Source organism: Neophocaena asiaeorientalis, unplaced genomic scaffold (genome assembly GCF_003031525.2).
Source record: "Neophocaena asiaeorientalis asiaeorientalis breed wild unplaced genomic scaffold, Neophocaena_asiaeorientalis_V1.1 scaffold91, whole genome shotgun sequence".
Taxonomy (NCBI): Eukaryota; Metazoa; Chordata; class Mammalia; order Artiodactyla; family Phocoenidae; genus Neophocaena; species Neophocaena asiaeorientalis.
Window position 1 is genome coordinate 5,607,885 of NW_020173198.1, and position 17,073 is coordinate 5,624,957.

The 17,073-nt window shown below is 41.5% G+C and overlaps 1 protein-coding gene across 4 annotated transcripts in view; it reads right to left on the reverse strand.

The window, feature by feature from the left end:
• The window catches only part of PRKCB (protein kinase C beta), a 311,334-nt gene that overhangs the window by 175,030 nt on the left and 119,231 nt on the right, over positions 1 to 17,073 (reverse strand). For all 4 annotated transcript variants that reach the window (XM_024744607.1, XM_024744606.1, XM_024744608.1 and 1 more), the window contains one exon: positions 5,483 to 5,565. In XM_024744607.1, coding sequence (XP_024600375.1) covers positions 5,483 to 5,565 — 83 coding nt within the window. The remainder of the gene's footprint in view (positions 1 to 5,482; positions 5,566 to 17,073) is intronic.

Below are 17,073 nucleotides of genomic sequence, written 5' to 3' on the forward strand. Positions count from 1 at the left end.
GGGAGAAGAAAAGCTTCTTGGGCTTTTCTTATGAAAAATCAAGATAAAATAAAACAAAATGAAGAGAAATCCTTCATTCTTCTAAAGTTTAAAATAATTTACCCATGAAGCCTATTATTCTGGAGCTCTGGGAGAAGAAAAGCTTCTTGGGCAATGTTCTCATTTCTCTCTTGATTATTCTCCTGTTATGGTTTTCAATTTCTTCTTGAGACAAAATTGCCAATTTTAAATTTCCTAGAAAATCATCCATTGCAACCAGATTTTCAAGCCCATTAGCATTTATATGCATATTCTTTTTAATGTATAAATCTAACATTCTTTTAAAATTTTCTTTTATTTCCCTTTTATTAAATCTTCAACATCTAACACATGATTTATCATTTTTAATATATTTCTTCATAAAATAAGACTTGATTAAGAAACACAAAAGGATACACTCAACATTACTGCCAGTGTCTTTCACTGACTGATTTAGTGATGGAATCAGGAGGGCACAGGGCATAACAGTGAGTTTTATTCAGTACCTTGATATGCATGATAAGAAATTATTATTTCTAAAACCATAAAATGTTGAAGACATTATCTTCAGACAAACCAGCTCAAGAGTCCTTTCGTACTTTTGTACTGCCTGGCACAGAACCTCTGCTCAACAAAGTCAGCTATTATTATTACCTATTATTCCTTGGCAGGTCCTGCATCCCTTATTGAGCAGGAGACTCCTCCAAGGATTAATAATAATTTAGAAACCATTTACTGAGTGCCTTCTTTGTGCCAGACACTATTCTGGACGTGGTTCAAGCAGACTCTCATTGAATGCTCACCAAAAAAAACCCTATGACATACGTACTATTTTCCCCATTTTAAAGATATAAACTAAGGGTCACAGAACTGAAATTATTTTACCAAGATCAATGGAGCCGTAAGTGTCAGCACTGGATTTTGACACTGAGTTTTTTCTGGCTCCAAAGTCTAGGTTCTTTTCTCAGCATTGCACCATAGAATTTGAGGTTTTGTGTAAAGTAATGGAAATGGAAACAGTCATTATATCCTAAGGGAATGATCTGGGTGGAGGCATGGACAGAATTATCAGTATATCCCTGACTAGGGAGGTAAGTAGAGCAATGGAAATGCCCTCAGCTACCTGCACCAGGGGCTTACAAGGACACTTGTGCTTAACACTTTCATGCAATGACTCTGTAATCCATTTGCTGTTAATCCTTTTGTTGTGGTTGTAGTTAACTCTTATTCATTTTAAGGATTTCTTAAAACTTATTACAACAAATCTATGTGGTTGGTACTAATATCCCAGTTTATGGATAAGGAAACTGAGCCACAGAGAAGGAAAATGACACACCCAAGGTCACCTCATGAGTAACTGGCAGAGTCAGGACCTGAACTCAGGTATGACTGACTTCAGAATCCACACTCTTAACCACCATTGTCTCTGGGCATGATCCTTAAATTGCCCAAGTCCCATTTGTAGCTGGAGGGCACTAAGTCAGCCAGGGACCTGGGGCAGGCAATAAATGAGGTCTGTTCTCCTACTGAGGTCATCTGTGACTCTGAACTACAGTGAGATCCACAGGTCTTTTCTGAAGTCCAGTGTGATGGCCTCCAGGGATTCTGTTCCACAGTGGTCCCCTGGGTCAACAGGACCTTCAGTAGTTTGACCAGAGATTCTTTCCCCTCAATGAAGAGTGAAGTCTATTTCTTTACCACTTGAATTTGGGCTTGACCATGAGACTACTTGATCCAGTGGTACATTATCAAACATGATGCACAGGCTGAAAAAGCACTGATGCACTGGGACTCTTGGAACCCTGAAACCTCATGTGAACAAGGCAGAGCTGGCCAGGTGGAGGATGAGAGGCCATGTGGAGGAGAGCCAAGGCACCCAGGCCACCAACCGGCTCACTGACAGTCATGTGAATGGGGCCATCCTAGATCAACCAGCCACCAGACATCCACAGACACAAGCGAGAATCCCTTAATTTTTGTGCCCAAGACAAGTACCTCACTTGACTCATCCTAGTCCCAGCCCTCAGAGACAAGTCCTCTCTTTCTTGTTCTGAGAAGATCTCTCAGGACACTGTGTATGTGGTCAGTATTCTAAGTGCTGGGTAACTGTAATGTCCATATGTAATGCTTACAGCAATACCAGAGACTTGGTCTCCCTAAGAGGTCGAAGAGACAGCAGGATTGAGCATTTCCAAGCAGATGAGACCAAGAACCAGGAGGATGCCTACAGATGACCAGAAGTACCACCCAGGAACTCTGTTGTGTTTTGAGGTCCCCCAGTGGTGGGTGCCCATATGTATTGCCTGTTCCCATGGGCACTGAATGGTTGGGTCAGTAGCTGGGTTCACTGGGACAAAGCCTGATTCATAAAATTCCCTCAGGTAGCCTAATATGCCATGATGGAGACCTAGAAGGATGCCAACCACACAAAGATCTACCGATATCCAGAATATTCCCTGACTCAGACTGGACTTGGAATAGCAGAACGTAGAGGACAAAACCTAGCACATTCCTTGTTCATGGATGGAGACTGTGCTTTTCTACTCCATGAGCCTGCTGCATGCCAGCTCCTGAGAGGTCACAAAGGAGGAAGGCACTCCTCCATACCTCAGAGAGCCTGGCCAGGTTGGCAAGTAGGTGTGGCCAGATCTCTAATCACGTCTCCACCCATGGACAGAAAAAGGTCAATGAACCAAGTCAAGTCAGTTCAGGAGTCTGGACCAATTCATCATCCTCAGTGCCAACCGGCCTTCTTGGAACTGTGTCCAGAGATAGAATCATTTCAGGTAGGCTGCCAAATCCTATGCATGCTGGCTGCAGGCAATACTGCCTGCTCTCCCCGTGCCCAAGGCAATGAACGGCTGCACGGCTCCATTCACAAAGAGCAGGGTCTCCTACAACTTATGGAGCCTACACACTCCTAGGAAGGACAACTGCCAGGTGGCAGGCAGAGGACCCATTCATTCTTCAGACATATTTGGTAGACATCTGTCCTTGCTGTCTGCCCAGCATGTATTCACTGTAATTCATTAACACTGTCATTACCATCTTCACATACGTACCAGACACTGTCTTATATGTATACACTGGATACTCGTGGCAAAGTTATATGGTAGGGTTCTTTCATTTTCAGCTGAGGAATATAAAGCACAAGGGAGTTAAGTACTCTGCCCAAGGTTACACATGTCTAGGCTCCATCCATAGCCTACGATTTTAACCAGTACACAATACTGCTTCTCTAGTTCTCCTCTGAGGGACCACCTCTCCCCGACTCTCAAATCATGGGGTAGGCACACCGGCCCTCCTCGCCAGGAGTAAGCACATAACCAGGCCTGCCAATTAGCATAACCATCCTCTGGTTACATATGACCCAGGGTCCAATGAGACTTTAGCTCTTGTCACTGGAAGTGCAGCACTGATAAGACATTATGACTAAAGGTACCACAGCCATCATGCTGTCGTTAGGAGAAAAATCTTCTTGAAACAGAAACCAGGACAGAGGAAGGCTGGGCCAAGACATGGAGAAAGAGATTCCTGAAGACCTCATTTCGGCCCCTTGATTCACTGTGTCTGAAACCAGTCTACCCTTGGAGCTTTTCAGTTTCAGGGACCAAAATTTCCCTTTTCACATAAAACAGTTTGAGCTCTTTCTATCTTAGGCAACATAAAAAGTCAATGAATAAAGACAGGATATGGGAAACACCATCCTCTTGGCTGCTCTTTGAGTACCAAGCCTTGGTCTGCATGAACATTCAGAGCTTGCATAATGGAGCCATGCTGTCCCCCCAATCTTCCCTGCCTGCTTTCCTGGGGACAAGAGATGGAATTGCACTAAAAGGGTCAGGGAGTGTGATCTGAGAGAACATGAAGAATGGTCCCATCTTTGTCTCTGCAAACAAGCCTGTGAAGGCTTTGGTTGTTCTCTGATGCCTGGAGTTTTTAAACCCAAGTACCACAGTCTCCAAGGAAAGCAACTTCAGTATTAGCTCTAGAGTGTGCGTGGTATGCCCCTGATTTGCAGCCAAATGGCAGATGACCACTTATAGAAGGCCAGCAAGAACATATGCAATAACAGAGGTAGTTATCACCACCCACTTCATGCAACCTCAGGTCAGATGTCAAGTCTAAGGGACCAGGACAGGACCAGTGGGAGACAAAGCCAATGGGGAAAATTCCAGGAAGGTGAACCAAAGCAGGAACAAAATAAGAGAACCAGGGGTGACAGCTACACAGAGGGTACGCTGAACGCAGTTCATGACTGGGCCAATGGAAGAGTGTGCATAGTGGAAGGTCCAGGACAGTTTCAGCTCCATGGAAAAGAATAACGCAAACAATGAGACTTTACCAATAAGAGGTGCTTCTTCTCTCACATACAGAGTCTGGGCATAAGAGAACTCAGCGTTGGCTCAGCAGCTCACCAATGTCATCGATGACCCAGATCCCTTCAACTCTTCCACCCTGCCATGCTCAGGATGTCAGCCGTGTCTCCCTCATTGACTCAAACGGTTGTCACAACTCTGTGCATTATATCCTCCCACAAAAATGTCCAACAGAACAAAGTAAGGAGTGCCTTCCTTTATCAGAAAGGAAAGTCTTCCTAGAAGCCCTGCCCAGACTTCCCTGCAGTTCCCACTGAGCAGAACTGGGTCACATGCTTGCTCACTAGCTACAAGGGAGCCTGGGAAAACAAGTATCAGGCATCTTCAGCTTTTAGCATGAGAGGTGGCCTCTGCCAGTAAAAGAGTGGGGGTTAGGAATGGCTGTTGGGTAGGCAATCCACATGGTACCCCAAACTTTTGGTAAACTTGCACCAAGACTTTGCCATATCCTTAGAGCACTCACACTGCCATTCACTTAATATTTTCCTTGAGTCTCTTTATTTTTTATTTAACCAAACTACCTTTACCTAGATAGGAAATTTTATATCCCCACCATAAATGCAAAAGCATTACTAGACACATTTTCCAATCCATATTAAAATAAATCCATAATGATCAAAACAAAAATTGCCAGGTTTACCCAGAAGCATCCCTTGTCCCACCAGCAGTAATCATACTTTGGGGGTACACAGTAGCAGGATAAGCTCACTTCTTCCTAATTCTTGGGCCCTAGTACAAAAAATTCCCTACCAAAGAGCTAAAAAGTACACCGTAAGGTACCATCCTAACTACACCTTTTTATAGTAGCCATAAAAATTTAGCCGCTGCCCACCACTCTCATGCCTCAGCCATAAACATGAAGACATTCTGCAGAATCACAGTAGGGAAACTAGCTGGTTTCTTGAAGTCACACACCCCTCTCAAAATGTTTTGTTGTTTTGTTCTTTCCCATTAAAACGAAAATCGTCTCAGAGGCTACAGGACCATGACATCCTGACTTTTCTGTCTCAGTGTACTCACTCACAGATACCCAAAAGGATGCACTGACTGTGGACAGAGAGAGGTGACCAGGGCCCGTTACTTACATCGGAGGCTGGACCCTTGTCAGCACCTGGGCAGGAGAAAGTGACAAACTCATGGCACCGCTTGTGCACGACAAAACAGCAGACTGCAAAAGAGAAAATAAGGGTAGGAGTGGGGGAAAAGGAAAGTGGAGAGTAGGAAAGGAGGGGAAGAGAGGAAGAAATCGTTAAACCTGGACTTCCCGACAAGTAAAGGCTTTATACCAAAATAAACAATGCCTTCAGCTTCTGCACCTTGTCTTTTATTGAAGTCAAACTCTTGGGTACACGGATGTTACAACTTGCAAATTACTTCGCTTGTAATGTTAACTAGGGTTCAAAAGATCACATATGCTCAAAATTACACTTTAGTGAAGATCGCTTAAGTTGTATGATCTTCCACTACTTTTGGAACAGAATGTTGTATTTCAGATCGGGCACCACAGGAAGCTAGCTGTTGGCTTGTGTTTAGGTCCATAACGCTTATGAAGTATGTACATTTAATCACTAGAATCACACTTAGAGAGATGCATAATGTGAAGGGCATGTAGAAAAAGAGTGAGCAGGAACGGCGGACCCACACCTGCATCTCCCCCAGGAGCAACCATCAACTAAGTGGAAGAAACAGGCTACATGTTTACATTGTTACTTTAGCAGTTTGAAACCAAATGTGTACATACATATGTTTGAATTTGTATGCGTTAAACGCTCCACTATTTGGGGACTATATTACTTAGGGGGAGGGACAATTAGAGAATACATACAAAATAAAACTATTTTTTGTTGTTGTTCAAATCTATTTTTATAAACTCTAGACTGTGGACTCCTGGAGGATGGGCACCATGCTCAGAATCTTTCTAAAGGACATTCTCAGTAAATGAAAACAGGACAGGAAACCTCAAGGTTACCACTAGTGATATAATGGACCTGGCCAACAATCATCAATGCTGCCAACATCAGAAAAAGACACTACCTGCCTGCTGGTGAAAGTGCTATGAAGAATCCTACCACCTGTGAAGTATCCTTGCCAAAATAATCACACCTGAATCAGTTCAAGAATCTTCATCCAACTACCAATTTACCGCAACTACAAGTGACAGACGCATTTTAAATGACACCACAGAGAGGCAATGAGAAAAAAAAAATGTTCAATACACAAGAATGTGGTAAGCTACAAGACGTTTTTTCAACAAATAAACTGGAAGAGAAGAGGAGAGCATCTGTCCTCTTCTGGACGATACTGTAGCGACGGCTGCATTTAGAGAATATATAAAACAAAAAGTGAGCCCTAGTATAAACAATGGCTTTTAATTAATAACAATGTATCACTATTGGCTCATCAATTGTAACAAATGTACCACACTAATGCAAGATTCTTTACAAGCACTGTACATATATTAATTCATTTAATACTCCTAACGATTCTAAGGCACGCCATTTCATTTTTTTTTACATTCTTTTTTGTTAATATTCTTTTCCATTATGGTTTGCCATAGGACATTGAATATAGTTGCCTTCATTTTTTTAATTGAGATATAATTGATATAACATTATATTAGTTTCAGGTGTACAACATAATGATCCTATATATATATATATATATATGACCACAGCAAAATGATCATCACTGTAGGTCAACATCCATCCATCACCAAAAATAGTTATAATTTTTTTTCTTGTAATAAGATCTTTTATCTACTCTCTTAGCAACTTTCAAATATACACTACAGTACTATGAACTATAATCAACTCTCTATATATTACATCCCCAGAACTTTTTATTTTGACCACTTTCACCCATTTCACTCACTCCCCACCCCCACCTCTGGAAACCACCAATCTGTTCTCTGTATCTACAAGTTCGCTTTTTAGTTTTGGTTTGGTTTGGTTTTTGTTTTAGATTCCAGATATAAGTGAGTTCATATGGTATTTCTCTTTCTCTTTTTGATTTATTTCACTTGCAAATGTTAATAACAGGGGGAACCAGGGTGGAAATGGGGTTGAGGGAGTATATGGAAACTCTGTATTTTCCAATCAATTTTTCTATATGCCTAAAACTGCTCAAAACAACAACAAACAAAAAATGGAAAACTGCAAGAGGGAAGTAGCAGGGCAGAGGAGAAACATACATTCAAAGAGATTTAAGAAACACATCAACTAAATGCAATATGTAGACCTCGTTTGGATCCTAATTTAAACAAACTAATAGTTTTTTTAAATTATGAGACAATCAGAAAAGTGGATATATTTACTTTTTGATGGTATGAGAGAATCATTGTTATTGATATTAGGGAATTATAATTTTTGATGTAATAATGGTATTATGATTATTTTTGGTAAAGAATACTTTCCTCTAAGAATACATCCTATAATCTTTATGGATAAGGTGATTCTATTCAAAATAATTCAGTGTGACATAAAGGAGATAGAAAGGGGAGGGTTATAGATGGGGAAAAAAATGAGTCTTGACTGATCATTACTGAACCTGGCTGATGGACACAGAAGGATTCATTATACTAATCTCTCTACTTTTACGTATATTTTCTGTAATAAAAACATTTTAAACGCGCGTGGTTTAGAACAAGAGTTCCAAAGGGGCCAATTGCTTTCTCCTTTGCTTTCTCCCCTTTCTGTTTTAGTATTTACTGTATTTTATAAATAATATATGCTTTGTCTGAAGACATTTGTGTCAAACTGTGTGTGCTGTGTGTGTGTGTGGGGGGGGTGGTCCCTCTCTGTGCCTGTATATCTGTGACTGCTGAGAGAAATCCATGAGCAGTGGCCAAAAAATGCCACTGATGGTTATCTCTGGGCAGTAGGACTACAGATTATTTTTACTTACAATCTTACATCTGTATTGTTTGAAATGTTGACAATGAGTATTAATTATATAATCAGGGAAAATAAGCCCACTTTCATTTTGAAACAAAACGAAGAGTCAAAGAAAAACAAAGGTCAGGAAATGAAAAATATGACTGCCCAAGTTGGAAACTCAGTGGTTGGGCTGATATAGAATGGAGACAGCTAAAGAGGAACTTAGCAAACTGGAGTCTAAATTGAGTGATTTTCCCTGAATTCTGCAAAAAAGCAAGAAAAAATAAAAGAAACGATACAAAACTGTAGGATAGATCCCAAAATTCTAACAACCATATAGAAGGATACTCAGGAAAGAACAGAGAGAACGGTAAAGAATGTGTAATTAAAGAAAATAGAAGGAAGTCCTCTAAAGATTAAGAAGAATTTGAGTCATTAAATTGAAAGAAACTATCAAGTGTCAATAGATGTGAATGAAAAAAAGAACTAATGGTGAGGATTTTCAAGGCTCTGAGATCGTTGTGAGGACGTGTCCAGCAGTGGCAGGAAGAGAAGAGGAGAAAGATTACTGACAAAGGAACAAAAATAATTTTAACACCAGATTTCTTGTCTGCAACTTTGAATTCTAGAATACAATGGAGCAATGTCTTCAAAGGTTTAGAAAAAGTCATTTGAACCTAAAACCCCATACATAGCCAAACTAGCATTCAAGTGAAAGTACAAAATAAAGACATTTCCAGAATATGAGAACTTGGAAAATTTACTTCCCACAAAAGAAGTAATAGAGAATATACACTCCGCAAAACAACAACAAAATGAATGAATGGGGCATAACAAACAGTGGTGAAAGAGAGAACAAAAAGAAAAGCGGGGCGGGGGAAGAGAGACTTAAGTCATAACAGATGGGGCTGGGAAAAAGACTATAAAAGTGCAATATGCTAAGAGTCTTGTCTTATTCCTCAGGAGTTTATAGGTATTGAGAAACCGCATTTAGGACATTTTAAGTTTGAATATGTGTGTTAACAATTAGGAATAAGAATAGAAGTATTATATATAACTTGCAGACCACTAAACGAAAAAAATGGACAAAGAAAACTTAATCCAACTACACTTCAAAAAGCCTTCCCACATGACCCAAATTCCCATAAATACAATTCTTTTTCTTTAACTTTTATATGGCATCATTTGCACTTTAAACTCTTTTATCATCTGTAATTTCTTGGTTATCTGAAATGACATGGGAATCTAATTTGCCATTTTTTCCAAATAGGTAATCAATTGTGCCAGCATCTTTTACTGAATAATTCATCCCCTCTCCACTGATCTCAAATGCCAACTTTATTATATGCTAAATAATTATATACCCTGGGGTCTGTCTTTGGGCCTTCTGTTCTGTTCCACTGATCTGTCTTATAATAAAGCAATATGGGATTTAATTATAGTACCTTTATAACATGTTATATCTTGGTTGGGCAAGTCCTCCCTCATTATCCTTATTTTCAACATTTTCTTGGCAGTCACGGAGAGTTCCAAGTGAACTTTAGAATCGGTTTATCAAGCTTTTAAAAGTACCGATGGAGGGACTTCCCTGCTGGTGCAGGGGTTAAGAATCCACCTGCCAATGCAGGGGACACAGGTTCGAGCCCTGGTCCGGCAAGATCCCATATGCCACGGAGCAACTAAGCCCGTGCACCACCACTACTGAGCCTGTGCTCTAGAGCCCGCGAGCCACAACTACAGAGCCCACATGCCACAAATACTGAAGCCCACGCACCTAGAGCCCATGCTCCGCAACAAGAGAAGGCACCGCCAAGAGAAGTCCCTTGCACCACAATGAAGAGTAGCCCCCACTCGCTGCAACTAGAGAAAGCCTGCTCGCAGCAACGAAGACCCAACACAGCCATAAATAAATAAATAAACAAATAAATAAACTGATGTAATTTTTATTGGAATTATATTTAGTAAATTTCCCACCCCCACCCCCAGAAAAAAAAATTTATTGGGACTTTGGTAATTAACACTTTCATAACGATGAGTCTTTCTAGCAGGAATAGGGTGTCCCTTTGTTAAAATTTTATTTTATGTCTCCCAATAAAGTCTTAATTTTCTCTATAGTTCTACAAATTTCTCACTTAGTATTATCTGAGAGGTCCTTTTTCTACGCTATTATGATTTTTGAAATCTTTCGCATTTTGTTTTCCAAGTGGTTATCATTTACAAATAGGAAAGAAATAAACTTTCAGTGTATTTATTTTATAAGTATTTTTAAAATTTGTAATAGTTTTTGTGGGTTTTCAGTTGCTTCCGTTAAGTTTTCCATGTAGAGAATCATATTATCCCCAATAATAACATTTTTCTCTTCTCCTCCCTGATAGATATGCCTCTTTTTTTCCCCTTATATTTCCATGTCAAGAATTTCCAGAACAATGTGGAATAAAAGGGATGACAGCAGACAGTCCTGTCCCATTTGGAGCTTTTACCAGCTTCCCCTCTCCCTCACTCTCTCCTCAAACTAACTTTTGGAATTTATATTTTCCTTTGGAATTATCCATAGTGTTCTTCTCAGTGTGTTTCAACTGCATCATCTTATCTGGGATGGTGCTGTGCCCTTTCTCATGCTTTCTTCGCATTGTATTGTTAGGGAATCTCTCTTTTTATTTTTTCCAGAGGTTCATCTTCCTTGTTGTCTATTTTATTATTCTTTCATTTCAAAGAAGCAAATCATGGACATATTTCTCAATTCTATTGTTTTTTTCCTACTTGATTGTTAGTTTTACTCTCACTTGTCCTACTTCTTTTATTTGTATTTGTATTAGTGGGGAGTATCTGGAGTCAAATGGCCAGGTTTGGATGCATTCATCATTTGTAAACTATAGTACTTGGGCACATTACCTTATCTCCCTGTGCTTCAGTTTTCTCTCTGAAAAATGACGGTGATAATAATAATACCCATATTACAGTGGTGTTGTCAGAATTAAACAAGCTAATCCATGCTCAGAACTGTGCCTAGCGTATCATGAGTATTCAACAAATGTCTGCTGCTTTTTTTCGCTATTCTTTTTAAAGCTTCTTGAATTGACTGTTCAGTTAATTTCTTCCCATTCTTCTTCATTAAAAGTTTTAAGATTTTAAAGCTAAAAACTTTCCTTTCAAGCACAGCTTTGGCTGCATCCTATGTTTTATATTTAGTGCCATCACTGTTTTAAGTTTCTAAGTGGCCTATTACTATGGTTTTCATTTCTTCCTTAACCCAGAGATGTTTAGGAAAGTTCTCCTCCCCCCGCCCACCATTCACCATTTATAAGCAACTACTTTAGTCTAGAACCTTTCTTCAAAATATCCAAAATATCAGTTATGATCTTATTCATCCATACTCTCTTTGAGGGAAGGAGGGGGGCTCATCTCTAGTTTCCTAGTGTCTACCACAATTCCTGGTACATAACTGATATGTAAATAAATGTTTGATGAATGAATGAACAAAAGAATGAATATCATCAGCCACAGAAAAAGAAGAACGCCCAATCAACTTCATGGTAGCTGTAGCTCCTGGCTGGCCTTCCACATTCTACCACCATAGACAGGGGTAGGAAGACACCAGTCATCAACTAGGTCTCTTTAGGCAGCCTTCCAGTTAGCCACACAATAAACAATCCATCCCTACCAAGGTAGACTCAATATGCCAAGGGACCTGGCTATACTCCAGCATACTCTACAGAGAAGCTGGGAACAGACTGGAAAGTTGATGACCTTCCAGTGCAGGTACTTACTTTATACAACGTGCTTCTGAAAAGTTCTGCAAATCACATTTCCCACTAACTAAAACACTTCACAGAAAAGTAGTAGGGCTGGCTATTTAAAGAAACAAACTAAACCCTTTTGTGATACAAACAAACACCCCCACATTTCTGTTTGGCAAATTCAGGATAAAACTAGCTTTTCTTAAATAAGAGCCAACATTCAATGAGCTGCTGAAACACGTACCAGGTCCTACTTTCAAACAGGTACCTCGTAAGAGCCAAGAATTCCTAGATGCTTCACAGTTTATTCAATAACTCCTTGCTCTGTAGAGGTTAAAAGCCTGCAGCCTACAGCCCTCTGAATCCAACCCGTAGCCATGCTTTCTTAGGACTACACAATGCGGTCTCAAACTCAAATGCCTAAGGGACAGATGAGCAATGAAAATGGCTGAGGGTCAGATGGGAGAATGCATGCAGGACCTGTGTAAAAGGGGAAACTGCTACTTGGCTCCAGCAGAGAATGAGATTAAGGTCCCAGGTACTATCGTCCTCCACTCCTCCCGTATTACATGTAAAATCACAAAGGTCACAGGCCTGTAGATAGAATAACATGTTTCCCCCACCTCACCAAAGATGTCCATGTCCTAATCCCTGGAATTTGTGATTATGTTACTTTACATGGCAAAATAGACTCTGCAGATGTGATTACATTAAGGATCTTGAGAATGGGAATTATACTGGATTATGTTGGTGGGCCCAATTAATTGTAATTACAAGGGTCCTTATTAGAGGGAGGCAGGAGACTCAAGAGTCAGAGAAGGAGGTGTGACTATAAAAGCAGAGGCCGAAGTGATGTCATTGCTGGAAAGGAACACAAGTCAAGGAATGTGGACGGCTTCTAGAAGCTAGAAAAGGCAAGGAACAGATTGTCCCCTAGGGCCTCCAGAAGGAATGAAGCCCTGCAGACATCCTGATTTTAGCCTCATGAGACCCATTTTCAGACTTTTGACCTCCAGAACTATAAGGTAATAAATCTGTGTCATTTTAAGGCATTAAGTTCATGGTAATTTGTTATACCAGCAATAATAAACTGATATACCAGCCAAGGATCAGAAACAGCTCATTGATCCCAGGAGACCTCTCTGGAGTATCTGGCCCCAGAAAGCAATGGGACCCCAACTCTACCTCATACTGCACCCACTCCCAAATGCCCAACTCTAGCCATTATAATTTATTTGTTGCATCCAAAGAGAACTAGATGAAGTCATTAAATTTTTATTTTCTCTCTTTGGAGTGGATCCATCTCCTGTACTCTATTCTCACCAGGGTCTAAAATGGAAAACTGACATCTTTGGGAAGCAATCTTTGTCCCCGAATCCATAATTACTTTAGATAGATATCCCAGCACTAGCTACAGATGTCTGTGCTGGGAGAAGAAAGAGAAGGACCCTCAACACTCTCCTCAGCTCTCATCTCTCTCAGGAGGCCTCCAAACAGCCGTTTCTCGAGATAGAAATCCACAATCTGCAAGAGCTACAGGCCAGGCCTCTGGATCAGATGGACCTCAGTTTGAACCCTCATTTTACGAGCCATAAACTGAAGGACATTAGCCCAATTACTATGCCAATACTAACCCAATTACTATTACTATGCCTCTCTGAGCCTCCATCTCCTTCTCCAAAATGGGAATGATAGCAGTACCTACTCTGAGAAGGCTGTTGTGAAGCTCAAATGAGACGACACACACAAAGCGCTTGGTGGAAAGAGGCAGTTGAGTTGGAGGCACCTGCATCGCAAGTTTGCTTTGCGATGGCCGGGGAGGACCCCTCTTTCCTCCCAGGTCAAAGCTGACTCACTGGCCCGAAATTCTGCCTAGTGTCCAAGATGAGGTGGGGCTCCCCCACATGCTTTCTGGAAACATCTCCATGATCAAAGGCAGAAAGGCCTGGTAACCATCTCCACCTAACACCTTGCCTCACGGACATTCAGAAGAGTGACTCACATGGCCATGGACTTGAGTCTGGAAGGGCTTTCACATCCATTCACCTGAGCCACATCACGGCCCTGGGAGGAAGGTGTTTTGATCCACGTTATAACGACAGGGATGCTGACACTCAAAGAGACATGACTGGCCCAAGGGTGTCCAGCTAGTCGGTGGCAATGCTTGTATTTGAAACCAGGTTTGTCTTTCTCTTGAGCCCACACTCTCAACTCACGTGGCGTGGCTGCATTTGTGTTTGTCATTCATCTCACTGTTCCAGAAGAAATCCTCCCCCGCTTTCCTCACCCCAGCCATCCAATCAATTGCTAAATCCTACTGATTCTTCCTTCGCAACATCTTTCATACCATATCCTCCTGTATACTCCCCACTGATTCCACCCTAACCACCCTCAGTAACTCAGATGTGGAATTTTGCAATGAAACCTTAACTGGTCTCCCCAGAAATGGATGAGCCGAAGTTTCCATAACCACAGAGGAGATAAGACCACCAACGTTATGTGATTGCCATGATATCTAAATGAGACACGGCGTACAGATGCACGGCATCAGGGCACAAAGTAAGCTCTCGATGAAGGTTTATTTACTTCCTTCCAGGTTAGAGGTTTACAGTCCAAGCTCTGCAGCCAAGCTGCCCGGACGCTACACCAGGCACCACTACTTGTTAGCTCTGTGACCTTGAATAAGTCCATCGACCTTGCTGTGTCTTGGTTTCCTAGTCTACAAAACAGAAATAATAACAGTGCTTTTCTCAGAGTTGTTGTGAGGATTAAATGAGGTCATCTTAGTGCAGTGTGTGGACACAGTAAGAGCCTAACATAGAGTAAACACTGTCAATATTATTCCTACCTACTTCCCTCCACCCCCTGCAGCCTACACACCCCTGGAAAATTCATCCTGTGAAAACTCAACTTGATATTATTTCCCTGCCCCAACACATTCACTGGCTGCCTATCATCTAAAGTTGCGCTGTCCAATATGGTAGCCACAGGTGACAGGGGGCTATGCCAATTTAAATTAATTAAATGAAATTTAAAATGCAGTTCTTCGTTCACACTAACCACATTTCAAGTGCTTAATAGTCACATGTGGCTATTGGGCACACTGGGCACTCATCGTAGAAAGTATTATTGGACAGCACTGGCCTAAAGAATAAAGTTCAAATACCGCAGGCTGACATCCATCCATCCACATATAGCCACCGCCTAACTTTACTCTTAACTCCTCTCACTCCATTACCCCACACTCCTGCCAGTCTGGATGACTGTCCCTTTCTATAATATATTTTAGTCATCCCCTACTGTGCAAATCTGTTCCATAAATATATCACTACCAATAGCCCATCCCATGATGGCCACAAGGAAATTCAAGGCACAGAGCTTAGTTCTCCAGCGAAAAGATGAAGGCCAGATTGGAGTAGAAATGACACATTCCACAGGATAATTCAGCTCAGGAGCCCCATGGGACAGATAATGGTTGGCTCATCCTACCTACTTTATTGCAGGGGTTACAAACTTAAATGCCTACAAACACACAAGCACCTGGGCCCACCTTAGCCTTGTGACTAAGTGAAGCCAGCCTGGTGTAATACAGCGGGGATGGGTGGATGGGATGAACTAGAGAGCACACGTCCATCCCTGGGATACTCAATTCCATTCAACAATGGCCCTGTAAGAGCTAGTCCGGTGTTGCCAGATGGGAATTTTTTAAGCTCTGTGCAGAACATCCAAAAACATCTGAGTCCCACTGGTTTACAAGCTCTGTTTTAGCTGGTCTTCCTGACTCAAATACTTTCACCTTGATTACTTATTATCTCTGAGCTAAAATATCCCCAACCACAGAATGGGGATAAGATCACCTACTTCACATGTAGTTGTGAGGATGAGACCAGATTCACGTGCTTGGCAGGTACCTGCCCCATATCTAATTCTTAATAAAAATATGAATGAGTACATTAACAATGAATGAATAAATGAATGATTGGACTTTTTTGGTCACCCCCTCACTCAGAAATCACCCACCACGGCTGAGTCAAGAGGAAGGCAGCTGTGGCCGGGGTGGTGGGTGGTACGTGTGCATCTGTGGGCGGCTGGCCCCAGCACAGCCAAGCTGCATGAGCTCAGAATCATCTCACAGCCCTGCCTGGCCGGCCTTGGGTGTGCAGTGAGGATTTCTTTTTAAAACTATATGCCATGCTTATGGCTTAAAATTCAAACATTACAGATGAGCATATGGTTGAGAATCACTGCTCTACTCCATTATTGGAGGGAACTATTTCTTGTCTATCCTTCTAGAGATATTCTCTGCACGTGTGTCAGCACATGTGAGTCTCTACCTATATATGTAGTATAATTCTCTATTTCCTTCTTGTTTTTTATCTATGTCCCTTTTGTTTCAACCATATGATACAATTCTATACCCCTGGTTCTCAGCCCTGGCTGCACACTGAGTCATTTGGACTTTTCAAAACATATCAGGGCTCAAGGCCCACCTCAAGAGATTCTGAGTTATTGGGGGGATGCTGGGAACAGGTGACTCAAATGTTGAAGAGCATTGCTGATCTGCACACTCTACCCATGCTTTTTCCCAAACTAGCACAGCTGGAGGCCCATTCTATCTCAGTATGTAGAGAATGACCTCATCCTGTTTCCATAACTGCATCTTATTCCATCACATGGGGCTACCATTTATTTACCCAGCCTTAAAGGGAATTTGCAAAATTGTGATGGTGATGATGATTGCCTCCTGTAAAAGAGGAGGAAGCAGGAACAAATTTAATTTGTTTAGCAACAGCCCAGCGCTACAGAGAGAACTCAAAAGCAAAAGCAACAGCCTTGCAGCGGTCAGCAAATGCAGGAGAGGAATGTTTTCATTTATAATGTTACCAAATTTATTTAACTGAGCCAGATAAAGCAGTGGAGCCAACGAGAGGTAAAGGACTGGCCTCAGAAGTAAACAAATCCATGAGAAGAAAGCTGCCCCACACCACCACCTTCTGCTATACCAACCCTGGGAAGAAGGGCCTGGGCAGGACAGCTGCTGGGAATATCCTGCTTGTTTGGATA